This window comes from Malassezia restricta, chromosome IV (assembly GCF_003290485.1).
Source record: "Malassezia restricta chromosome IV, complete sequence".
In the NCBI taxonomy this organism is placed as follows: domain Eukaryota; kingdom Fungi; phylum Basidiomycota; class Malasseziomycetes; order Malasseziales; family Malasseziaceae; genus Malassezia; species Malassezia restricta.
In genome coordinates, this window is record NC_040196.1 from 223150 (window position 1) to 239009 (window position 15860).

General features: G+C 59.1%; 9 protein-coding genes across 9 annotated transcripts; 4 read left to right on the plus strand and 5 right to left on the minus strand.

Moving 5' to 3' along the window:
* Positions 1-4: 4 nt before the first annotated feature.
* On the plus strand, positions 5-1858 carry MRET_2493 (ABC transporter; the record flags this gene model as incomplete). The annotated part of the gene is made up of 1 exon (XM_027629120.1): positions 5-1858. One exon carries the CDS (start codon positions 5-7, stop codon positions 1856-1858), a length of 1854 nt encoding a protein of 617 aa, XP_027485222.1.
* MRET_2494 (mannosyl-oligosaccharide alpha-1,3-glucosidase) lies at positions 1855-4956 on the minus strand (the record flags this gene model as incomplete). The annotated part of the gene is made up of 1 exon (XM_027629121.1): positions 1855-4956. One exon carries the CDS (start codon positions 4954-4956, stop codon positions 1855-1857), a length of 3102 nt encoding a protein of 1033 aa, XP_027484852.1.
* Positions 4957-5076: 120 nt separating this feature from the next.
* MRET_2495 (translation initiation factor 2A) lies at positions 5077-6822 on the plus strand (the record flags this gene model as incomplete). The annotated part of the gene is made up of 1 exon (XM_027629122.1): positions 5077-6822. One exon carries the CDS (start codon positions 5077-5079, stop codon positions 6820-6822), a length of 1746 nt encoding a protein of 581 aa, XP_027484998.1.
* An 11-nt stretch (positions 6823-6833) lies between these two features.
* Positions 6834-8474, minus strand: MRET_2496 (type I protein arginine methyltransferase; the record flags this gene model as incomplete). Its single annotated transcript, XM_027629123.1, has 1 exon — positions 6834-8474. One exon carries the CDS (start codon positions 8472-8474, stop codon positions 6834-6836), a length of 1641 nt encoding a protein of 546 aa, XP_027484853.1.
* A 79-nt stretch (positions 8475-8553) lies between these two features.
* On the minus strand, positions 8554-9441 carry MRET_2497 (uncharacterized protein; the record flags this gene model as incomplete). The annotated part of the gene is made up of 1 exon (XM_027629124.1): positions 8554-9441. One exon carries the CDS (start codon positions 9439-9441, stop codon positions 8554-8556), a length of 888 nt encoding a protein of 295 aa, XP_027484854.1.
* Positions 9442-9513: 72 nt separating this feature from the next.
* Positions 9514-10218, plus strand: MRET_2498 (uncharacterized protein; the record flags this gene model as incomplete). Its single annotated transcript, XM_027629125.1, has 1 exon — positions 9514-10218. The coding sequence occupies one exon, from the start codon at positions 9514-9516 to the stop codon at positions 10216-10218; it is 705 nt and encodes a 234-aa protein (XP_027484850.1).
* A 70-nt stretch (positions 10219-10288) lies between these two features.
* MRET_2499 (autophagy-related protein 101) lies at positions 10289-10990 on the plus strand (the record flags this gene model as incomplete). Its single annotated transcript, XM_027629126.1, has 1 exon — positions 10289-10990. One exon carries the CDS (start codon positions 10289-10291, stop codon positions 10988-10990), a length of 702 nt encoding a protein of 233 aa, XP_027484851.1.
* On the minus strand, positions 10987-13812 carry MRET_2500 (zinc metalloprotease; the record flags this gene model as incomplete). Its single annotated transcript, XM_027629127.1, has 1 exon — positions 10987-13812. The coding sequence occupies one exon, from the start codon at positions 13810-13812 to the stop codon at positions 10987-10989; it is 2826 nt and encodes a 941-aa protein (XP_027484950.1).
* A 37-nt stretch (positions 13813-13849) lies between these two features.
* On the minus strand, positions 13850-15802 carry MRET_2501 (tRNA uridine 5-carboxymethylaminomethyl modification enzyme; the record flags this gene model as incomplete). Its single annotated transcript, XM_027629128.1, has 1 exon — positions 13850-15802. The coding sequence occupies one exon, from the start codon at positions 15800-15802 to the stop codon at positions 13850-13852; it is 1953 nt and encodes a 650-aa protein (XP_027484951.1).
* Between the last annotated feature and the right edge of the window lie 58 nt (positions 15803-15860).

Genomic DNA, 15860 nt, shown 5'->3' on the forward strand with positions numbered 1-15860 from the left:
CTCCATGTGGAGGATTACCCCAGGTGAGACTGCATCGTTCATGTGGCGCCCTTGGTTGGGATGTGTTGTGCGCCGCAGCATCCACAGCAGCTCGCATAAGCCCCTCTTGACTCTTACAAAAGCTCATATACCTGGTCTCAAAGGTACCATTCATGATTATGAGGCCAAAGTACCTTCTCTTACCTGGTCCATTCTCGATGGTGCTCAGAACGAGTGCTGGGCCATCATAGGGCCTACTTCCTCCAATGCGGGTGCCCACGTACGACAAAAAATCATTGACGTGGTTCTTGGACGATATTCTCCACGGGCTGCTAATACATCCAACGTACCGCCATCATGTACACATATGCTCGACACATTACCACGAGAGGCTGTAGCCTATGTGCCGTTCGAGACACCATCCGGGAATTTTGGCGGTGAATTTATTGATTATACGACAAGATACGGATCGATTCGAGACGAAGACCGCGTGACGCTTTTTGAGAGTCTGATGGAGTCTCGTGATGTATATACAGGCCTGGTGGCTCAGCTGCACATGCGACCAGATCCATTGCGGCTGCACCAAGACAACACAGGCTTACTCAAATGGAACAGCAGCTATGAACGCGAAGAGTGTATCAGAAAGGCGCATGCTATATGCAAGCATATCCAAAACACGGCTCCTGCTCTTGGCTTGACGTCACTGCTTTCACGACCGCTTATTTCACTGTCCAACGGTCAAATGCGCCGTGCCCGAATTCTGCGTGCCTTGATTCAGGGAGCTGAATGGGCCGTTCTCGAGGACCCATTCAAAGGTCTTGATCAGCCATCAAGAAACGAACTCACGCGATTGTTTGGTGAACTGCACGCTAATCGAACCCCACGCCTGTGTCTCGTCCTTCGCGAGCAAGATCCGGTGCCATCTTTCATCACACATATTCTCCGGGTCGATGAACATGGATTTGTAACGCAACTTGGTCACAAAAGTGAGGTGCCAACTGAAAAAGATGCTGAGTATCCTCCTGGGAGCTACGATATCGTCCGACGCAATGCGGAGCGAGGCGTTTATACAGGTCAAAAGTCGAGCGAGCCCATCGTGGCTATGCGTCACGTCTCGATTGAGTATGAATCCAACCCAATCTTGCAGGATGTATCGCTCGAATTGCAGCCTGGTGCAAGAATGGTGCTAGTGGGTGATAATGGAAGCGGGAAAACAACTCTCTTATCCTTGCTTCTCGGCGACCATCCTCGTTCATTTGCACTAAGTGAGCAACAGCTGTCATTATGGGGTGCAGCACGCGATGCACCGCGCAACGCTCATGTACTGCTGCAGCGGCGCATAGGTCATATGTCGCCAGAGTTATTCCATGCGTTCCCTCGCAAGAGTCTCGAGGCAGGCGGTTTGACCGTGGCAGACGCGATAGCGAGTGGCTTTGACGGTATATTTACGTATCGAAGGCGCAACGAGAAGCAACTTGAGCGCGTTGCACAATTATTGCGCCTGTTTAGTCCAGAGCTGGTGTTTGACTCGAAGAGCATGTCATCTGAGAGCGTGGGCGATCTGCCTTTCGCGAGTCTGACACACGGGTCACAGGCTGTTGTGCTATTTCTGCGTGCCTTGGTACATCGCCCATCTCTGCTGATTTTGGATGAAGCGTTCCAAGGCATGAGTGGTCATCAGGTGGCGAAGACGCGCGCGTTCATTGATGGCACGCAGTCATGGGTGTATGAGGGCATGTCCGATACTGAGCGTGCCGTCGACAGGGCGTGGCGCGAAAAAGTCGTGATTGTGGCCGTAAGTCACTATGAGAGTGAATGGCCCCTGACATGTGGCTGCTTATTGCGTCTGTCTCAGGGCCGTGTCATAGAGTCGTTTTAGGGAGCGATTTCCATAAGGATGGACCAATCTTGTCCAATCAAAACACGTGGATCGCGAATCTCGAGGCGCGACGCTAGCCTGGCACTGGCGTCGGAGGCCGTGGGAGATCGTGAAGTACCTGACGTATACGTAAATGCCAACGACGTCTCGTGGCCGTGGGCATCGCGGGCGATGATGCGGTACACTTCTGGCAAGCCATAGACAATGATGCGTTCAACACGCACAGACGACGTTTCTTGCTCATACGCATTACCGGGCACTTGGAGAGCTGTCGACGACGCAGACGTATGTATGTCACGACCCGTAAGCGATGTGGATGCTAGGCGCAAGTGCCCTGGGCCATCGCGTGTCAATGTAAATTTGCGTGCAAGGAACGCCTGGTCGTCACGGTACGCGAAAGTCTGACCATCGTCCATGTACAGATGGCCCTCGGCAGCAAGCTCATCATGGCTCGGCGCGATGTACAAGGTGAACGGATCGAGGCGTTGCAATTCAGCTGAACGACGCACACGCTCCCGCATCGGCACGACCGAGCCACCACGTTGAAGCATCGGCACATGGTCGGAGAGAGGTGCCGGTACAGCCACACGGCCACCAGGAGCACGATATACGTGACCCGTGAAGTGGTGATAGTAATCTTCGTCATCAGCGAGGTAGATGTCGACATGCGACGCACCCTTTGTCGTAGGGGGCTTGATCAGCAAGCCTGAATCGCCAAGGAGGTACTGGTCGTCCACATCAAATCCAGCCGTGTCGTGCGGGAAAACAAGCGCCTGTGGCTTGAGCACAGGCTGTCCATTCAAGCTCGAATGCCAGAAGGCCGTATACCACACCGGTAGCATCTTGTAGCGCAGGCGCAGCAATCCACGCAACGCATCACCTACCGCACCGTCATACAGGTATGGCTCACGACGCTTGGTGTCGATGTGTGCGTGCGCCCGGAAAAACGGCTCAAAGATGCCTGCCTGATACCATCGTACAAGAAGTTCCGTGTCGGGATTGCCGAAAAATCCGCCGATGTCCGCGCCACAAAAGCTCATACCACCCATACCGTTCTGCAGGATCATCGGCACGCTGTTCGCAAAGTGCTCCCAAGTGCCGAGGTTATCACCGGTCCAAATCGCACCAAATCGCTGTGATCCAAGCCACCATGCCCGGCTTAGCACAAAGGGCCGGCGCTCCACGCCAACCTTGCCAGAGGTATCACGCGTGCCTAGCTCACGACGCGTCAGTCCCGTGGCAGTGAGATTATGCAAGATCAAGCCATTGATGTTGTGAATGTCGCGGTTTTCCCAGCCCGGGTAGTGCAGTACATCTTTCGGCGAAGACACTTCGGGACCTGAAAAGATAGCCGGCTCGCTCATGTCGTTCCATACAAATACATTGCGAGCATTAGCCTCCAGCTTGTGCTTTATGAGACTAAACTGGTCGATCCACCACGACCAGGTACGGGGCTGGAAAAAGTCGATCCAGCTCGCTTGGCCGCTCCAGCACTCGCCCTCGTAGTTGGTCTTGTTGTCTGGATTTTTGACGAGCAGGTCCAAGTCCCTGGCCTCCTTGTACAGATAATATTTGTCCGTCTTTTTCAAATGCGGATCCAAAATAATGACTAGTTTCCGCCCGCGCTCATCGAGAGCCTGCACCATGCCGGACGGGTCGATGAACGCCTTCTTGTCCCACATGCCGTACATGTGCTCAGCACTGTACTCAATGTCCAGCCAAATCACATCCATCGGGATATCAGCTTCATCAAAGCGCGAGCTCACATCTTTGACGTCGCCATCTGACCAATAGTTCCAGCGACACTGGTGATAGCCGATCGCGAAATACTGCGGCAACGCCGTGCGACCAACCAACGACATGTACCGCTCCATGTTTCGGTGCAGCGTCGGACCCATAAACACAAACAGATCCAGAATACCAGACTCGGACATAAAATGCACGTGCGATGAGCGCGTCGACGAGCCGCCCGACAGCGCCTTGGCATCATCTCGCGAGGCCGCACGCAGCGCTGCCGACGCTGGCTTCGGTCCTGGACGGTGCTTTGTCTTGTGGATGTCCACCCACGTTTCGGCGGCATTCATCCACAGCACACTGACGGCACTCGATTGGCTCAGGGCATGCACAATTGGAGCGCTGCCATATAGCGCCATCGGACTATCGTATTCGTACTCGAACACATCCGTATTCATTAGACGGTAAGGATCTGTAAATCGACCGGCCTCTTCCTCCTCTCCCTTTGGCGGAGCGCGCGTCGAGCGAAGCGATAAAGGACTGGCGTGCTCTGGTAAGCCATAGAGCGTGTCGTAGCCAGGGAACGAAATGTCCAGAGCCACGCCTTCAGGACCTTTCGGCTTGGAGTCTGCTACACCGCCCCATGACTCTTCCCACTCGCCTTCATCGGGCGTCTCAAACTTGGACCACATGTCGATGGTCGAAGCAGACGCAGTAGGGTGCCGCTGCTTCAGGTCATGGACACGAGATTGGAGGTGCGCTGCTCGCTGTTCATCCGTCTTGGGTAGTCCGTCCTCCGGCTTAGCGCGAAAGTGCTCCATATGCAACAGGGCACGCTCATTCAGAATCATTTGCACGATGCCGTCTCTTACAAAAGAAATCCGCAAAGGCGCATGCTCGATGTGCATTTCGTGCGTGCTATCACCCCATGACACAACAGTCTTAGCCTTGCTCTGCTGCTTAATCTGTACATTGTGCGCGAGCGCAGGCATCTCGGCAATGCCCCATACACTAGCTTCAGGATAGTGACGCCAGTCCTTGTAGGTCGGCGCACGCTCATCCATTTGCAGGCGTGCATTGCCGTCCGCAAAGAAAGTCGTCTTTAGCTCGAATGACACATCGTGCAATGCACTCATGACAGGCACATGCAAGGCCGCACCCTCAAGCTCGGGCACACTACCCAGCGAATATGGCGAGACGTACGCCGGGCGCGTGAACGACTCGACATTTTCTGCCACCTTCCGAAATCGACGGCATACGCTCGAGTCGCTGCACCCCTTGAACACGCCAGGGTTCACACCAGCGACCAGCGCAGCTGCACAAGCGAGTGTCAGCACCCACACCAGCAACGAGGGGCGATGCATCAGTGGCAACGGTGACGACGCCCACGGTGAGCCTCTCCAGGTCCTCGTATGCGCTTACATAATAGACACTCGCATCGCTGGCGCAACGCTGAACGGCTTGTCTTCTTATCCCCCACCTCTATGGACGCATCGACATTGCAGTGGGCGTACCGTGCGCAAAAAAGCCTGGGCGTCAAGGCGGGTGTGCCTAACTTCCCCGACGTGCATGGCTTTGATGGTGCGCATGTGGGTTCGCGAATGCTCGTATACAGTGCCAGTGGCTCGAGGCTTGCTGTGGCGTTAGAGCAGGGCACACAGATCTATGATGTGCGCGACACGGGTGTTGAGCTACGTCTGGAGGTGCCTGTATCGCGTGCCATTGAGCTAGCACTGTCGCCACGCGGCACCTACCTTCAGACGTGGGAGCGTCCTGTCAAGGGAGAGGATGGCTCGTATAGCCGCAACCTGCGTATATGGCACGCTGAGACAGGCGAGCTCCTCGGCGCCTTTGAGCGCCGCCAAATCGATGGGTGGCAGTTCCAGTTTACTGACCGCGAAGACTACTGCGTGCGCTCTACAGCAAGTGAGCTGCAAGTGTTCCACCCGAACAACATCCAGGCAGGGGCCGTGGGTCGGCTCTCTGCGGAGCATGTGCAGACCTTTTCCGTGGGTCCTGGCCCGCAACCGGCCATCTCCGCTTTCTTTCCTGAAAAAAAGGGTATGCCCGCCTTCGTGCGCATTTATTCGCTCGCTTCGATCTTGCAAGGCCCACCTGGTGCCGTGGCGCCCGCCGCCCAAAAGTCGTTCTTCAAGGCAGACAAGGTCACGATGAAATGGAACAGGGCTGGATCGTCACTTTTGCTCATGACAGCGACGGACCATGACCAGACGGGCAAGTCGTATTATGGCGAGACGAATCTGTACATGCTGTCGACACGCGGCGACTTTGACTGCCGCGTCGGTCTTGACAAAGAAGGACCCATCCACGACTTTGAGTGGAGTCCCAACAGCCGAGAGTTTATTGTGCTGTATGGCTATATGCCTGCCAAGGCGGTCGTGTTTTCGTACCGCGTGAATGTGATCGCAGAGCTCGGCACGCAGCCGCGTAACCTCATTTCGTACAACCCACAAGGGCGCTTGTTTGTGCTCGCTGGCTTCGGCAACCTGGCTGGCACCGTCGATATCTGGGACCGGGAGCGTCTGGCAGATGGCAAGCTGTTCACGCTTGATGCAAGTAACAGTAGCGTGTTGGAATGGAGTCCTGATGGCCAATTCCTGTTGACAGGCACGCTCTCACCGCGCCTGCGTGTGGATAATGGCGTGCGTATCTGGCACTGTACCGGCAAGCTCGTGCATGTCGACATGGTGGACGAGATGTACTCGGCCGCGTGGCGTCCGCAGCGCTTTACCGAACCGCCTGCCTTCCCCAAGACCCTACCGCCCGCGCCAGCACCGTCCACGGCAGCAGCAGCCGTGCTGGCCAAGCAGCAGACGGCGGCCAAACCCATGGGTGCATACCGCCCGCCCAGCGCGCGCCATGCTGGCGCATCGACCGGTGACTTTTTGCGGCGCGATGAGCAGTCGTCTGGTCCGTCGGTGCCATCGGTGCCTGGAGCCAGCAGCAAGCGTGGCGGCCGCAAGGTGCCTGGTGCGCCTCAAAAGAACCCTGCACCACCGCCGAAACCAACGATGGGCGCGGCTGATGTGGGTGCGTGCTCCTCAGATGGTGGCGTAGTCGAGAAGAAGCTGCGGAATCTGACCAAAAAGCTCAAGGCCATTGAGCAGCTCAAGGAACGCCGCGACAAGGGCGAGGCGTTGGAGCAGACACAGCTCCAGAAGATTGAGACAGAGCAAGAGATCCGCAACGAGCTGGCTGCGCTCCAGTAACTATATAGTGTCTAGCGCACCGAGTACACCTGCGTCGTGCGCGTCGCCACACGCTTCTCGCCCGTCGACGGCCGCTCGTCTGCCGAGTAATGGAGATCGACATCGAGTTCACGCTCGTTCGCAGACGAGGCATATACACGAATCTCGCCCTCGATGCATGTGCCGGCCTGGACCTCGATGGGTGTCTTGAGCAAAAAGATGGTCTGCTTCCAGTGCGTGGGCTTGCCAAAGGGCGACGTGGTAAATGAGACCGTCTCGCCGTGCGTCGCCTCGGACGCTTCTACCACTTCATTGCCATGCAAATCGAGGCCATGGACGTCACTAGGCTGGACGGGTGACACCGTCACGGGAGGCAGATCGTCGAATGCCACGTGTGGTGTCGGTGCAAACCATGTATCAAACCACGACACAAAGCCATGCACCTTGCATGCCTCCTTGACATGCAAGGAAAACGGCGCGGTGAACGATGGCTGCGCAACAGGAATCTGCTCGAGCGGTAGGTCACAGATGGTCGCGACGTCACTTACAATCGCGTCAGCTTCCACGTCCTCTGTTGCAGCCTCGGATGACAGGCCTTGAGTCATACTCGGCATGCGAAAACCGTACACATCGCTCCAAAAGCGCGAGCGCTCACACAGGACACCACGATCCGTCGCGGCAGCGAGCACCATACGTGAATGCGACGGCGCAAGAATGCCTCCTTCACGCAAGTAGCGGTCGCGTGCGTACAGCACAGACGGCAACATGGACTCGTACAGCAAAAAGTAGCCCATCCACTCACTCACAATCAGATCGACCTTGCTGGCCCATGGCGCTAGCACCTCGTCCAGGGCCTCGATACGTCCACGAAACACACGAACGACATGCCCGAATCCATTGTCCTCGATATTCGCGCGCGCACGCTCCACCACATCGCTTGCATCGATGGCCAGCACTTGCTTCGCCCCGGCTCGCGCACAAAACAGACTCAGAATGCCCGATCCACAGCCGACATCCATGACAGTCTTTCCGCGGATCAGATGCGCATTGGCTGGCGAAAGCAGAAACTTGGCGTACGAGAGCGTGCGCACAGAGTCTCCAATCATAGTCTGGTGGATATCGTGACCAGCGTAGCTTTCAAAGTAGTGGCGGTCGATCGGCTGTGGCGCTGGCGCAGACACTTGCTCGGCAGCTGCATCCTGAGCCACGGCCGCTGTGATGCCAAAGCGCTCCGCATACCGGTGACGCAGCTCATCGTAGGCCTCACGCAAAATCCTGAGCTCTGTGGCTGTGTCCATGCGCTCCGACTCCTCGGCAAGGTCGTACTGTAGCAATCCATCTTCTTCGTACCCCGGCACAGGCTTCATTTCGTTGTCGTCTGTAAGAAACGCTTCATGGCCGGTCAGAGACATGATAGACTCAGGCGTAGGTCGTGGCTGTGTCGTTGGACGCCGGATATAGTTGATAAGACGGATGACCTGGAATGCATCCAAGTGCAGACGCGACACGAGGGCATGCAAATCACATCCCTGAGCTCTCGCATGCTCCAGCGCTTTCTCAGCGCTATCGAATCGTGCATCCCATTCAGGAAAGAGCGCGCGAGCAGGCACACTCGCCTCATTCCAACCGTCAAAGTTGTCGTCTTCGTCCGGACGATCCCACTCCGTCGACATGGTCCCAGAGAGAAAAATAGGCACAGGGCGAGGACTCCGTTTTTATCACGTGAAACGCTTGGGCCACGTCTAGCTACAGCTACGTGGCTCGGTGAGGGCCGCGAATACGACGAACATCGGCCTCCGACAGATGCAAGGCACCACCGCGAAACTTGCCGACGCCGCTGCCGATACCGCGCTGGCGTTGTTTCGGCTGCATGGCACGCGATCCACGCTCTGTTTCTGATCCGCGCGTCATACGCGACTGTTTCTGCATTTTGGGATTCCACAGACCCAGCTCTTTTTGCGTCTCAATGTCGCGATCACGTCGCTCGCCAGCCGCACGGCGCAAGCCAGCTCGAATACGCGCAGGTACCTTGCCCAGTTCTTGGGCCTTGAGTTTTTTCTCCGCCCATCCTGTGCCTGGCGCACGTGAGCCGATCGTGTCGGCGGACGACAACTCCATGACACGTGCCAAGGTTTCATTCGTCGTGGTCGTGAGCTTTCGCTTCTTGGTCGCGTCCGCTGTGCCAGGTGCGAAAAGGGTCGTAGAAAGAAGTTCAGAGAGTTGGCGGTCATTCGCTCGCTGGTCGTCGTCATCGTCCGAGTCTGCCTTGGGCGCGTCGCTGACTGCCTCGACAGGCTCCTTGTGCAGGTCTTGAATCTTGGATGACATGAATTGCTTGCGTGACGACTTGCTTTGGGTATCTCTGGCACGTTTGGATGGATCGGAGAACACGACCGTCTCGGGTATGCGCTGCTTGGGTGCTTGGGCATGCTCCATTAGGTCTAGGTCGTCGTCCAGGTCATCGTCATTCGACGCATCGTCCATCGTGTCGTCATCAAGGTCGTCTTCTCCTACCGATTCCTCCTCTGTATCATGCGCTTCTTTCTTTGCATGCATCATGGGCACGTCAAACTGCTGGTAAAACTGTGCCTCCAGCGCCTGGAGCTGCGCCTTGGCTTCTGCCTCAGCATGAGGCGCCATGGTATGTGGAGACTCGAAGCGAAAAGCAGGGGCACCCAAGTCTCGATGATAGCGCCTCCACGTGCCACCAACATGGAGGAGCATGATGAGAGTGTGGAAGAAGTAGCGGTCGATGCGATCGTGTCGCACAAGCTCAATGTGGCAGAGAATCGGGTCGAGTACTTGATTCAATGGAGTGAGAACGGGAAAACAACATATACCTGGGAACCAGAAGAAAATGCCGTGGATGCCGACGACCTTATTTACCAGTACTGGTGCGAGAAGCAGGGATCGTCACACGCCGCCGCTCTCGACAATGTCAATGCGGCGCGGAGAATCGCGCCCAGGTCAAACTTGGCAGAGGACCAAGCACCGCCTTCGCTCCCGCCGCTATCGGAGGCACGACCTGCCGCCCGTTTGCCCCCCCTTCGGTCTTTTTCTCAGCGGGTGAAACACGTATCGCGGCCCACCAGCCTGAAACGGTACAATGTCCCCTGCACCTACAAATATTCACCATACAAGATACCATATGGACGGTGCGAAAAATACTCATCCTCTAGCTCATCGGGTTCGAGGAGCCCGAGTTCCTCTGGCCTGCCCACTTTGCGACAGACGGAGGCTGGACCTGTGGGCGAATGGGACGACCAACAAGCCCAAGTCCATGCGCTCCAGCGCGTCAACAATCACATCGAGACGGTGGTCGAGGTGCAAGGGCGTACACTTACATGCTCTCTCCATACAGCGTACCAACACTGTCCTCAGGCCATGCTGGCCTTTTACCAAACCCGCGTCCTGTAGCCTTGCCTCATGTAGCTGACACTTGTACATAGAACCTTGACGTGTGTGGAGTTTCCGAGCTACGACGACGATGCGAGCTGCGTCACGGATTCCCATCTTCACGCATGACATCCATCTTTCGCGCTCTGATGCGCCGCAAGTCCTGCAAGGCATGCTGCATACGATCTGCTTCGTGCGCATGCTCGGCCTGCTCCAACCCGACACGCAAGTGATCAAAGGCGTATCGATGCCGTACGTCAATGATGTTGCCACACAGGCGCGTATCGCGCGCGCGGCGTGCGACATGTTTGATGCGCTAGACCACAAGAGGAGCAAGCAGCGCAGCACCGTGTGTGTCGATGTCGTAGTGGGATGGCATCGGCTCTTGGCGCCGCCAAATGACACCGACACTCAGCCTACCCGTACTGCGTCACCTGAGCCAGGGAGCATGCACTATGCCGTCTTTGAGTCGCCGTACTCGTGGCTGGCTTCCGCACTCGCTGGCGGGCGTACGACGACGCATCTTGAGACGCGCGACGAGCGCTCTACGCAGCGTCTCTTGCCACGCGACGCGTCCCTAGACTCGCGTGCCAGTGATGTGTTTGAGCAGTGGGTCCTGAGCCTGCACATCCACTACGACCAAGATGATACGAACCTGTCCGAGGCGCTCACGGACTACGTCATGGCGGCTGTCTCATTCGCCAACGAGCACCAGGACAAGCTCCCGGCCGTCACAGACACGGCCGTATGCCCCTTCCCCTTCACCATGAACAGCACGGTCCGTGAACGCTAACATACACCCACACCGCCTATGATGGAAACGAGCATCGGATCGATACCCGGGAAGTCGCGCCTGAGCATGTCGTCGAGAGCGCCGAGCGTCTGCATCGACAAGCGGTCCATGCTCACGTCCTTGTGGTGCGGGTACATGCCATGGGCATCCAGGCCCGACACATGCACCTGGAAGCGGCCACGAGGCACCGTGGCCTGGCGCAGCGAGTCACTAGGCACAGGGAGCGGCGGCCACTCGTCCGTGCGCAGAGCGAGGCGCATCTCAAAGGCGCGCTCGCCGTAGCGTGATACGTCCTTGAGATGGTGCCGCTGCATGCCTGTAGGCGGCGGCTCATCAAAGTCCCACTCGACGATATCGGCGTCAAAGGACAGCGTCGACCATGCCAAATAGGGGTGCTCGAGGCGCAGCAGGACATGACGAGTGTGATTCGCCGCGTCATAGTGCAGATCCTTGCACGACAGCCGCACGCCGGCCCACCGCGACGTGTCGCGTGAGAGGGCCTGTCGCGTCGGCGTCGATGGCAGTGTCACACGCGTCACGTCAATAAAATGCGTGAGCGGGAACAGGATGTCCATGTCCGGCGCGGCCTGCGCCGCATGATCCCAGCTCAGCGACGCGTTGGGCGCATCGCCCAGCAATGTCCGCTCGATCGCAGCGTCCAAGCGGCGGTCGCGCGAGGCCGAGTCGAGGACGGAGTGCGCGACGTGCCACTCGCCACTCGTCACGTTTTCGACGTGGTGCAGCAGCAGGCGACGCGGATGACGGTCGTCAAAGACGGGCAGGCCCTGCGCGGCAAACAGCGCGGCCGTGGCGCATGTCACACCCAGGCCTACCCACATGGTCTTGCGCATAGAGGCAGGTCCGTAGCGATGGCACAAGGGCGTCACGACACTGGCGACAATGCACACGAGCACAGCCACGAGCGATCCCATCACATGGTCGACGGGTACGTGCGTGCCCATGCGTCCCATAAGCGGCACGAGCAGGTCGAGGAACGACACGACGGCCTCGACGCCAATGGTGCAGGGCAGCAGCAGATGCAGCGGGTACGTCGAGAAATGAAGGCGTGTATCTGGTGCTAGGCCGCTCGAAATGCGGGACAGGCCGAGCACGAGATAGTCGTTGACGATGAGGGGCACGAGGGAGGCGAGCACAATGAGCACCGCGACGTGGGCGGAGCCCAGTAGGTAAAAGTTCATCAGCAGGGCCATGAAGGTGTGGAAGATGATGGCGCCCGCGAACGACGAGTATTCGAGGTACGGACGGCGCGTGCGTTCCGGCAGCGAGTGAATCCAGCGCTGCACACCCACGATGGCCGTGAGCGCGGGCGGCACAAAGAGCGCCAGGGCGTAGAATTCGTGGCCGAACCACGAGAGGGGCGCGATGCAACGCAGCACAAAGGCGACCGCGTTCGCCGCGACGAGCGCCGCGACATAGTTGCCTACGATGCCGATGGTGGATATCATGGCCATCCGCACAAACGCCGTACGCGGCTCGGTCGAGTTCATCGCACTCAGCAGAAAGTTGACGAGCACGGAGAGCGACGTGATGATGTTTTTGAAGAGATGGGGCGAGAGCACGATCATGTACGAGCTCGCGATAGAAAAGTAGACAGGCAAGAGCCGCTGGAAGGGCCGTCGGCGGATCTGAGCTAGCGGCGAGGCAGCATCGAGGCACAGCGACTCGATCAGCGAGAGTGTATTCTCGCCAAAGTGCTGCAAGACGCCGCGCTCGACATACGACGGCACATCGCGGCGCGTGTGATACAGGTACGACGAGCCCACGACGGCCATGTCCAGGCCGGGCAGGCCGTGTCCATACTCCTGGAACTGGCGGAAATCCGTGTCGCTCATAATGATGCCAGACGAGAACACGTCGCTCGCGACGACCGTGCCGAATGGATGCGGCACGCGGCTGTACGCCTCGATGAGCGCGGGATCCGTCGCCTGGAAGAGCAGGGGCGGACCGGACACACCGCAGCCCTCCAAGTTGACCACGGCACGAACGCTGGCGCGCGTGATATTCTCCTGCGTCATGTACAGATGCGATGCGTCCTGCAGCGACTCTTCGCCATTGTTGAAAAGGAGCACGAGGCCGTGTTTCATGCGCGGCGCACCACGGACCGTGAGCGCCCGCAGTGCCTCGAGCATGATGGCCACGCCGGCCGCGTCGTCCACCGCGCCGGGTGACGGGATCGTGCTGTCAATGTGCGCGTTCACAAGCAGCGTATGCGCCTTGCTCTCTTCCGATCCGTCTGAGACGCGCACGATCAAGTTGGACATGCCATAGTACCGCTTCCACACGGGATGACCGAGGATCTCGAAGCGGTGACGGCCATCGCTCTGCTGCCGAAACACCTCGACGTGCGTCGCATACTCGTTGCCACCTGTGGCATGCGTGCCTTCGTAGCGGCGCAGCACATCCTCGAGCCACACTTCCGCATCGACATGCTTCTGTGTGCCGACCACGCGGTACCCAATGCCTTCGGAGAGATGCTGCATCGTCAGCATGGCATTCGCCTCGCTGAAGTAGGACGAGAGCGGGCCATCGTACGCCTCGCCGTCGGCCAGCTCGTAAGCAGACGCCGCGCCGCCATCCAGCTGGTGGGACAACAGCGCATCAAACCACGCGTCGCTCGCATACCCACGAGGCTTGGGCGCGAGCGGCGTCGTCGGGGCGAGCGGCGTCGGAAGGCGGTAGTGCCAGTAGATCGAGGCCGTAGCAAGCACGCAGGCAAGGCACGCAAGCGACACGAGCTCACGCACGACCGCACGCTTCGTCGGCCTGTACGCGAGCGGCTCGCGCTTGCGGTCGTCGGCCATGGTCGTCAGACGCCACGTCGTTGCTGACAAAAAAAGTCTATGAGCCTGTCGCGTGCCGCCACAGCACAGCATACGTCGCCGGCGTGCATCCCGCGAGGCGCTTCGCCTCGCCAAGCGTGCGCGGACGCGTACGGGAGAGGCGCTCTTTCATCTCGTCACTGACGCCGGCGAGCTGGTCATACGCGAGGTCGGCGGGCAGCGCAAGCGCCTCGTCACGCTCGAACGCCTCGATGTCAGCGGCCTGGCGGCGCAGATGCGGCATGTACGCGGCCTCTGTCGCGAGACGCTCGAGCGTGCTCGCAGGCATGCTGCGCAGCTCAGGCACGAATGGCAGCAAGTCGCGGATGCGCGCATGCGGCCGCTGCATCATGTCCAGGGCACTTTGCGTACGCACATCATCGGCGGCCTGGAATCCGTGCTGGGCCCACGCACGCGATGTCATTTTCGTGCGCTGCAAGCATGCCATACCGTAGTCCATGTCCGCCTGGACGGCATGCAGCGCTCGAAGGCGCGCCGGCGATACGGCCTCGGGGCACACGGCATGCAGGAGCGGCGTGAGTCGCACGTCGGCATTGTCGGAGCGCAGCGATAATCGATACTCGGAGCGCGACGTAAACATGCGGTACGGCTCCACGACCCCTTGCAAGCGCAGATCATCGAGCATGACGCCCACGAACGCCTCACTGCGAGAGAGGCACAGCTCCGGACGGCGCTGCGCACGCAGACCCGCATTCAGACCGGCCAACAGGCCCTGAGCACTGGCCTCTTCGTAGCCTGTCGTGCCATTGATCTGGCCCGCCAGAGCCAGGCCCCGGATCCGCCGCGTCTCGAGCGTCGGGAGCAGCTCGCGTGGATCCAAGTGGTCGTACTCGACCGCGTAGCCTGGCCTCAGCAGCTCGGCATGCTCCAGTCCAGGGATCGTGCGCACCAAGCGTGCCTGCGTCTCGGGCGCGAGAGAGCAGGAAAGGCCGTTCGGATACAGCACATGCCCATCGCCCTGCGGCGTCGTAAGAAAGCCCTCTGGCTCGAGCCACACGGGATGCGACGACTTGTGCGCGAAGCGAAGGACCTTGACTTCCAGCGACGGACAGTACCGCGGACCGGCATACTTCGTCATGTCGTAGTCGTCGCCATGTACTTCCGTATGCACGATCTCATGCGTCGCTGGCGTCGTGCGTGTGCCGTAGCAATACATTTGGCGACATGCATCGATAGGCGGTCCATCGCGATGCAGGAAAGAGAACGCCGCTGGCTCGTCATCGCCACACAGCACACTCAGAGCCTCGGAACGCTGGGCGGCCTGATGACCCGGGTATCTAGCGCCGAGAGCCACAGAGGAGGCAGCTATGCGCGGCGGCGTGCCCGTCTTGAGCCGCGCGAGCTGAAACCCAGCACGCGCCAGCGACGCGCCGAGTGACTCGGTGCTGGGCTCCGTGCCCTGACTCGGCAGCGGCAGCATTCGCCCCGCTGGACGCCGCTGCTTGCCGAGCAAGATGCAGGCGGACAAGAAGGTGCCTGTGCACAAGACGACCTGGTCGCACGGGATGCTCTCACCGGAGGCGAGTCGCACGCCCGTGACACGCCGGCCAGTAGGCCCCTCGTCCATGTCCAGGCCATGCGCGTGGGCCTCTCGGATCGAGAGGCGGGGTATCTCGCGCAGCATCTGCTGGATGCGCGTCTTGTACAAATACCGGTCCATTTGGGCGCGTGGGCCATGCACGGCCGCGCCTTTCGACCGATTCAGCATACGAAACTGGATGGCGGCATGATCCGCCGCTATGCCACTCAGCCCACCCAGTGCGTCCGTTTCACGCGTCAGGGTGCCTTTGCCAATGCCGCCGATGCTGGGATTGCAGCTCATTTCGCCAATGGTCGCCGCCGACGTCGTGAGCAGCACGGTGGACGCGCCCGTTCGCGCAGAGGCCGCAGCAGCCTCGACACCCGCATGCCCCCCACCGATCACGACCGTATGCACGCCGCGACGCCACATGCGAAGGAGGCCAAGGTGTGGTAGTAGCACGTGACTATGTCCTCACCGTGTCGATGGG